Source organism: Actinia tenebrosa, unplaced genomic scaffold, assembly GCF_029948245.1.
Source record: "Actinia tenebrosa isolate PJP-AT-01 unplaced genomic scaffold, QUT_ActTen_1.0 PGA_scaffold0__85_contigs__length_37466705, whole genome shotgun sequence".
Classification (NCBI taxonomy): Eukaryota; Metazoa; Cnidaria; class Anthozoa; order Actiniaria; family Actiniidae; genus Actinia; species Actinia tenebrosa.
Genome location: NW_028292569.1, coordinates 25,448,253 through 25,456,328, shown reverse-complemented (window position 1 = coordinate 25,456,328; position 8,076 = coordinate 25,448,253). Strand labels below are relative to the sequence as shown.

General features: G+C 35.2%; 2 protein-coding genes across 3 annotated transcripts; one reads left to right on the top strand and one right to left on the bottom strand.

The window, feature by feature from the left end:
• Positions 1–653: 653 nt before the first annotated feature.
• Positions 654–6,041, bottom strand: LOC116297460 (NAD-dependent protein deacylase sirtuin-6). Of its 2 annotated transcripts, none has more exons than XM_031705683.2 (6): positions 5,966–6,041; positions 5,579–5,889; positions 5,284–5,433; positions 4,782–4,862; positions 4,521–4,644; positions 654–3,983 (listed from the first exon to the last, which is right to left on the bottom strand). In XM_031705683.2, the coding sequence occupies exons 1-6, from the start codon at positions 6,029–6,031 to the stop codon at positions 3,555–3,557; spliced, it is 1,161 nt and encodes a 386-aa protein (XP_031561543.2). In that variant the 5' UTR covers positions 6,032–6,041; the 3' UTR covers positions 654–3,554. The 2 variants fall into 2 exon arrangements, with proteins under 2 accessions (XP_031561543.2, XP_088893613.1); XM_089037487.1 differs by lacking the exon at positions 654–3,983 and adding an exon at positions 4,010–4,160.
• An 83-nt stretch (positions 6,042–6,124) lies between these two features.
• LOC116297463 (nuclear receptor 2C2-associated protein-like) lies at positions 6,125–7,486 on the top strand. The gene is made up of 4 exons (XM_031705686.2): positions 6,125–6,190; positions 6,353–6,443; positions 6,832–7,005; positions 7,296–7,486. Exons 1-4 carry the CDS (start codon positions 6,141–6,143, stop codon positions 7,413–7,415), a joined length of 435 nt encoding a protein of 144 aa, XP_031561546.1. The 5' UTR covers positions 6,125–6,140; the 3' UTR covers positions 7,416–7,486.
• Positions 7,487–8,076: the final 590 nt, after the last annotated feature.

The following is an 8,076-nucleotide window of genomic DNA, read 5'->3' as shown; positions in this document are numbered from 1 at the left end:
AAATTAGAATGGAAATTTTGTTATACCATTTATAATTAGTATTAATTAGGATCATTATTTATTGTAACGTGTTTTGATATTTATCATTTATTAGAATATTATTTTGTGTATATTTGAAAGGGGAGACGAAGTTTCAGTTATTAGTAAGTAATTTTTTAATTATTTTAAAAGTCTATTGGAAAGTTCTATCTGAGTATTGAGTGTAACCTTACTTGTATCTAGAAGCTGTAGCAGAAGAAACCAACTCCCCCCACCCCCCACCCCCATCTTCCACAACCTTCATTTAGGAAAAAAATAGATTCCTACCAGTTCATCCATGCTATACCAATCCTCCCCCCCCCCCCCCCCCCCCCCTCCGACGGTCTTGATCCTGCTATAGGTCTGAGTAAAGTAAAAGGTTACTACTCCACGTAAGATTACATATAATGGATGATTGTTTTTTTGTCGTCATTTTCTTTAGTTTTCTGTACCAATCCATTTTAGTTGTTCTTACATAAAGTACTGACCAAATGAGATTCCATACATGGTAATCAGTACAGTGTATGTATTTATGCTAGAGAGGCGTAACCGTATATGTACAAGGGTTAGATCTAAGGTGTGATATAGGTTAGATTGCTGTTTAAACTGAATAGAATGAGAGATAGAAGCTGGTATTCAATCTCTAGCTTGGAAGTCAGTTTATTTGACGATTTTAGAATCGAAATATTCACTGGGCTGCAAAGTGGGTTAGCAAGAGATATCTATATCTAATAGTCACGTGACTTATAGCATGGTCACGTGACATAACGCATAGTCACGTGACATGTACGATACTACTAAGGCATGAGACCCTGGGCAGAATCATAACTGCTTAAAATTCCAGGTCCTACATATGTAATTAGAATCTGCGCATAGCACATAGGGAAGCCTTGTTAATCCTGCTCAAAGCAACGCAAAACAAAACAAAATCCCGAAAATTACTGTGCCTTGGTCGAGAACCACTGAGGCGAGTTCCGATCGACCAAGTCATCTTTCTAACCAAAAGAAAACACTTTATTAACGATACTTTATAAACAAAAATAAGAATACTGAAAAAATTAGAAAAAAGATTAAACAAGTTACTGCAAGAAGCGGCTTACTTTTCTTATGCTGATATTTGTGAATAGTTTTATACCTTGTTATATTATTCTATGACAAGCTTTTTCTATCAGCTAACGGGTTTATCGGCCAGTGATAAATAATTTTTATCGTTTTTAAAGAACTTTGGGAAAATTCTAACAAATACCACAAAAACAAATAGATTAAGCAATTTCGTTTGAGTCGAAAACGAGCGTTACTCTGATTGAAAGGCTTTCTGATTGATTCAAAGCGAGAATTATCGAAAGTCATATTTCGAACACTGTGATTGGTCGGTGTGTAATTCTTTCCGCTCTCTTATTGGTCCAGAGACGAAGCCATTTTAAAATCATGGTGCGAGCGCTGTGACTGGTTGCTAGGCTTTTTCTCACATTTTGATTGGACCATACAAGAGAGAAAGCCATTTGATTGTCAAATTGTCGTCAATTTTCTACTCAAACGAAATCTGCTGTAGAAAAAAAGCTGTAAATATCGATACTTACTGGGAAATTTATACTCCAAATGCAGCCCACAGTTTACATTTATCTGCTAAAATAAACTTAATGATAAAAAAAATAAAGTTAAAATAAAAATATTAAAGTAGAGAAAAGGAGTTGTTTTGTTTTTGCTATCTTGGGAACTTCTTTAACAAAATTCCGCGTTTGCACATTACGTCATCGCCGCCTGGCTCGTACGCGACCAACATCTTTAAAGGCGCGATTACACATAGTAGTTTCCCCAATAATGTTGCGACACAAGTTGCAAAAGTATCTACACGGTGCAACAGAGACGCGATCTTTGCCAAAAGTAGGAACGAATTCTACTTTTGAATTGCGCTGTAGGTTACACGCTCCAATGCTCCATGCAATCGCGCCTATGGCTCTTTAAAACTCCGTTTACACTAGCGATTTTTGCGGCGATTTTTGTTTTTTTGTTTTTGTTGCGATTTTGTCCATAATAAATAAGGGTAAAGAATTTACTTGTAAAGTTTTTTCAGGATACCAGGATTTTCCTAGACGAATGTCTCTTTTGAAGGGTGAGACAAAAGATTTCATATTTCCGAAAATTGCCACACAAAATGCAGCAAAAATCGCCAGTGTAAATGGGGCTTTAGGAATGCTTCAAGGAATCAAACAATGGACAAAAACTTTCAAAACAGAACTCTGGTTTACAATACCGATGCTCAACATACACCTCAATATTTGTACTTGTTACTAAGGGTTGTACTTGTGATTTGAGAGGTTAAGATTAATATGATGTAAACATGATTACACCCCCTCACGCAACCGCTAAGCAACATGTCTCAAGAATGGCGTAACACATATTTCCAAAACTGTCTAATGACGCAGTTATTTTTCATGGTGTGGACTACGCAAGCGCCTTTTGAGGTATGTTGATGGTCACAGCGCTATGGCGTAACCATATTTGTAGATCTTCTGTAGGCGTCCACAAAAATAACTCAGTAAATGACGAATTGCGTGGTTGAGTATCACCTATAACGTAGTATATTGCAATCATCGTGTTATTATTCATACCTAGAAATATGGGGTATATTTTGAAAGGTGAAATTTTTCAGACACAAAACTGACAAACACAAACAAACAAACGAAAAAAAATACCTTGCTTTTGTAGCCTTAACAGGTTTATCGGGTCGAAACACGAAAATTTTTGGTAAAAATCTATTTTCTATGACAGCAGCTCTTGGATAAGGAGTGACAATGATATGACTATTTGAAAACCATGTCAAATGCACATGTCAAGATGATTAAATATTTGGTTAAATAGCTCTAATTACATCCATTGATGCTGTGATCTTGGGAGTCACGATAAAAGCAATTAATGAAAAATTAGCGAAAGTAGAATCATATTTTATGACATCTTAAATACATTGTTAGAAATTTGCAATTCTTAGGAAACAAACATGTCAATTTCATGTCAACGGCTCAATGGCTAAGTGCTCTGGGATTTGACAAGCTTATTCATTGGAAAAATTCTGAAATTACATATTTTTGTTCCTTACTCTTGCAAATAAATAAATAAAGCTTCCCTTCGACAGGTGGTCATTGTTTAACCACAATTGTTTTGAAATTGTATAAAAATGAAAAACGAATGAAAGTTAGAAAAGCGTATCTCTATTGAGACTGGAACATCAGCAGTAACAAGGCCTGTGTTACATATATTTTTTAGCTTTGAAATGAGAAATGAATGAAAGAAATATGAATGAGAACTTGAAAAATATATTCATATCAAACATCAGCTGTATCGAAATTGCCCTATGGTACCACAGATTGTTTCCAAGTCAAAATGAATGAATGAATGAATGAATGAAGTATGAATAAGAATAGATGCTCGAACAGTCACGAATATATCTCATAAAAAACACCCATTTCCCAGCTAATTTTCCCATTTTCAGTTCAATTCCATATTAGTTTAAATATAGTAAGAACTGCCCCACCTATTCACATATTCACGTCAAGTTTTTGCCTCTTGACGTCAGAGATGCTATCTTCTTTATCATTTTGACCACCTTTGTCTATATCTAAACTAAATTTTTCAGCATCATTCAGAGGTTCCCGTTTTAAATTTTCAAGTTTTTGTGTCGAACCTTCCATAAATTCTGTAATATGTTCACCATTGCTTTGAGAATTTTTAGTTTTCTCTAATTTACTGGTACCTCTATCTTCTAGTTTTACTGTACTCTTGTCTTCAATTTCATCCTCAGAACTCTCCTCATCACTATCCTCTGTTTTCAAGACACTATTGCACAGTCTTGGATCGTTTTCTGGGTGGAATCCTTTGTACGCTGGTATTTCTAAACCTAGCATTTTCATCACTCTTTTCATGACTTCGTCAACATAATAGTTGATTTTCAAATCTGCTTTCTTATCCTAGTGAAAAAGTAATATAGTACTGTAGTTGGAGATCATGAATGTGGTGTTAAGATGCTAAATTAATTTGAGATGCTGAACATGGTGCATTGTGGTATAGCTTGGGTACTAACATCTTTTGTTGTTTTTGCTGTAGCTAGACCAGAATGCATCCTGTTTATTGAACTCAGAAAAGACCTATAAAGATATCATAATAATAACAATAATGGGGTTCTTATATAGTGCATTGCAGTGAAGGACTTTACGGGCTGCATATTATATACCATGGTATATAGAATGCCCTATTACAATGAATTGGAAAATTATTTGGTTTCCATAGTAACCAAATACAAGGTTGCCATGGTTTCCACTAAAAATAACAGACTTGAAAGGAACATTCGAAATGGTCAGCTGATTTAGTTTCTATAGTAACCAACTGACTAGCCTACCCTAAACTAGACTAGGCAAATGAACTGGTTACCAATGAGACTGATTACCATAGTAACTAAAAAAATATGCCAAAATTATCAGAGAATATCAAGGGTTTTCAAAACTTACATGTTTGGTTTTTTGCAAATTGACAATTACTATTTTGCCACCATTCTTTTTAGTTATCAATGGAAGATTTCCACTTGGAAGAATCTGGAGTGATGTGCCGAGACATAAGGAGAGGTCTGACTGTCTGTGAAGACAAAGACATGTTTTGTTACATTACTGTTAACATCACATCCACAACTTCTGCCTCTATTCTAACATTCTCCAATGTAAAGGTAACAAACTGTTCTAGTATTCTAAGGAAGACTTCCATAAGTAATGTACCTTGATCGCTGTTCAGCTGCTAAGAGGTCATCGTATGGTAGATTAGCTTCCCAGTCCAATATTGTATCACACAGCTTCCCCCTGTTGATAGATAGAGTAGGCTAGTTTGAATGCCATATGAAATGATAGGCTTTTAAGGAATTACAACAGCAGCAGCAGCAGCAGCAAAAACAACAATGACAGCATTTAGCAAAAAAAACCACAACAACTACATTAGCAATGGTGACAACTAAGCAAAGACAGCAGCGGCTGCAACAACACAACAATGAGAGCAGCAGCAGCATTTATAACTGAACAGCAGCAACAGCATCAGCAACAACAAAAACAACAGCAATAAAAGCAGCAGCAACAACAGCAGCAACAACAACAGCAGCAGCAGGAACAACAACGATATCATCAACAGCAAGAACAACAGCAGCAACAACAACTGGATGGACTCAAGGAAAGGAAATTTGAACAAGAAACTTCAAAATTGAAGCACTTGTGTGTGTGTGTGTAATACCTGCATGTTCCACGTCTTCGTTGTTGCACACATGATTTTCCTGTCCTCTTCTGTCCAACTGATGTCGTAGCTGTCTTTCTAATGTATTCTTTACCACATTTATCGCATTTATCGACAAACATGTTACCATGCAGCTCAGAAAGTTTAGATCTGCCATGAGAAAAAAAGTAAAATGAAAAAAGAGGATTAGTGGGAAGGAATGATTCTTGAGAAAAGATATGATGCTCAATTCTTTTATCTGTTTTATACATATAAAATTATTTAAAAACTTATTTCAAAAGAATAAAAATTTTACCTAGGGAATCCAGACTTCAAGTGAAGGCCATCAACATTTTGACTCACAATGTACTTTACGAGACCGACTTCTTCCAACTTTATTAAAGCCATGTGAGTTAATGAAGGCGCTGCGCTATCAAAAGAAACATCGAAATTGGGAGCTAACCCTTTTTCTTCCAATGTCCACACTCCGTTAGGCCCTCGAAAGTCTGGAATACCAGAAGAAGTACTAATGCCGGCTCCTGTATGAACGATAGCATGTTTGGAAGTTCGAAGCAAGTCGACGAGAAGGGAAACTTTGGAGTCCAAATCGTCGCTAGAATCAAAACGCTACAGAAAAAAACAAATACCATTTGTTAGTATAAGTACTTAATGTTATCCTATTCAATTTTTAAGTTCCTTTTACCTCGGGAAGGCCGCATTTTCCTTTATTTGGATAGTCTGATAAACCTGAAGCGTAGTTGACCGACATTTTTGTTGACGCTGCATTGTTGTTTGAAAGGACGAGAGGAAACTGGGTATAGGTACAGTATAAGCACATATGATTGACCTCCTCAAATATAATGTCCCTGTAATCCAAGATGGCGGACGGACCAGTAGTATCATTGATACAAGAAAACACAAAAATAAAGTAAGTTTTTGACCTTCTTTTACATAAATTTGGGAAGCAGATAGATATTTTAATACTAGGGCTCGTTTGAGAAGTAGTCGCGCCCAAAAGTCTTGTAAAATATCTACCAAGAATAATTTAGTTGGAAATGAGAAAATTATGCTACGATATTCTTTTATCCAGAGTGAGTTCAGTTCTTAATAGAGACGTTAAAGAATATGGAAAGAAATTTATGTTTGATGGCAAAGAAGAAACTTGCTGGAATTCTGATCAGGTGAGGTTCTGAATTACACAGGGAGCCCATCAATTGGTGCCATCTTGGAAAATGATACCTAAACAGCCCCAAAATGCACTGCAATGCCAGCTCAAACCAGTTTTTCCTCAACCTCAGGATGCAAAAATTGCATGGATGCATCCTACCCAAAGCGTCTCACTGCATTTGATGGCATTTTAAAATGAGCCACTTAATGGTGGTATAGTATCCCCACATGTTTCAGGGTCTTTACAATTCATTGCTCCCCAAAAATGGCTGTGGGGGGGAGGGGGGAAAATAATGCTGTTTAACGTGACAGTCCATCCCAAACTTAATTAATCTATCTAATCACACAAAAAACTATCCAAATCACATTTTTTATCAAATAAAAATGTCATCTATTTTATAGGGAAGTCCTCAATTCATAGTTTTTGATTTCTCAAGAAATGTTCAACTGAAGGAAATCCAAATTCAGTTCCAAGGAGGATTCGTTGGTTGTGATTGTCAAATAGAGGGAGGAGATTCTACTAAAAGTTTATCTATGTTTCATCAATTTTATCCAGACGATGTCAATACATTACAAGTATCCTTGAGTAAATGTATTTGTAAAACGGTAGTGTGCTATTTATTCACCTTTACCCCATCTTTTCTGCTCTTTTCTTCTTTCTCTCACCTCATGCTCATTCTTTCACATTCATTTCTCCTCTCATTCTTTCACTTACATTCATACTCTCATTTTTCTTTTCCTTTATTTTCTTTTCCATTTTTTCATTGTTCCTTTATTATTTGATATTATTATATAATTAATGATTTTAATATGGAATAAATTTTAAGATACAAAATGCCAAATTTTCACTTAACACTTTGTACCAGATATTTCCAGTTAATTCTAAAAATTCTTTTCAAGTCTTGAAGATCACATTTTCAAAAAGTACAGACTTCTATGGAAGAATTACTATATATAAATTAGATTTACTAGGATCATTACTGTAATCATTGAATTATTTATCTCTATAGATACTGTGAATTTAGCATATTTGAAATAAAATAGGTCTTATACCATATATTTATTTTGTACTCTTTAGTATGCTTTCTTTCAGTTGAAATATCAGTCGGCACTTGGAGTAGAGGGCCCTATGTCCCATTTTCCTTTCCCCCCCCCCCCCCTCCACAACCACCCCCACCCCCACTGAACTATCCACTCCTCATTTACTATTTCCCCAAATATTTACAGTTTTTCCTTATCCATCTGACAACTGCACTCTTCTCTAAAAAGTGGCTTGTCTTTTGTAGGTCTTCCAAACTGTTATGTTATCTTTTTTTCTTTATGATCTGTAATTTAAAAAAATTGACACAACAAGCTATGTATCCAAATAAAGTTAGTTATATATTTTTTGCAGATCGTTTGTACAATATTTCTTTTATTGTACTTTGTTTTTGTTTTATTTGTATATTGTTGTTGTTTTTATTGTATTTTCACAGGACTCTCTTTAAACTAGCTCTGCTAAATGAAACATCCCTGTATAAATATTGTTGATATAAAGCTGATATGGCAAAATGGAAATAATTATTAATTTATCTAAGATGCTTCATCTCCATTGAACTTTCTTTTCACAAACTCCCACCCCTTTTCTTAATAAAATCGATAAAAGCT

Coding starts and splice junctions, on each gene's coding strand:
- LOC116297463 (XM_031705686.2), top strand. CDS start 6,141: ATGGCGGACGGACCAGTAGTATCATTGATACAAGAAAACACAAAAATA. Junction 6,191..6,352: donor CAAGAAAACACAAAAATAAA/GTAAGTTTTTGA, acceptor TCTTTTATCCAG/AGTGAGTTCAGTTCTTAATA. Junction 6,444..6,831: donor CTTGCTGGAATTCTGATCAG/GTGAGGTTCTGA, acceptor TCTATTTTATAG/GGAAGTCCTCAATTCATAGT.
- LOC116297460 (XM_031705683.2), bottom strand. CDS start 6,031: ATGTCGGTCAACTACGCTTCAGGTTTATCAGACTATCCAAATAAAGGA. Junction 4,863..5,283: donor CGAAGACGTGGAACATGCAG/GTATTACACACA, acceptor ATCTATCAACAG/GGGGAAGCTGTGTGATACAA. Junction 4,645..4,781: donor GCAGCTGAACAGCGATCAAG/GTACATTACTTA, acceptor TTGTCTTCACAG/ACAGTCAGACCTCTCCTTAT.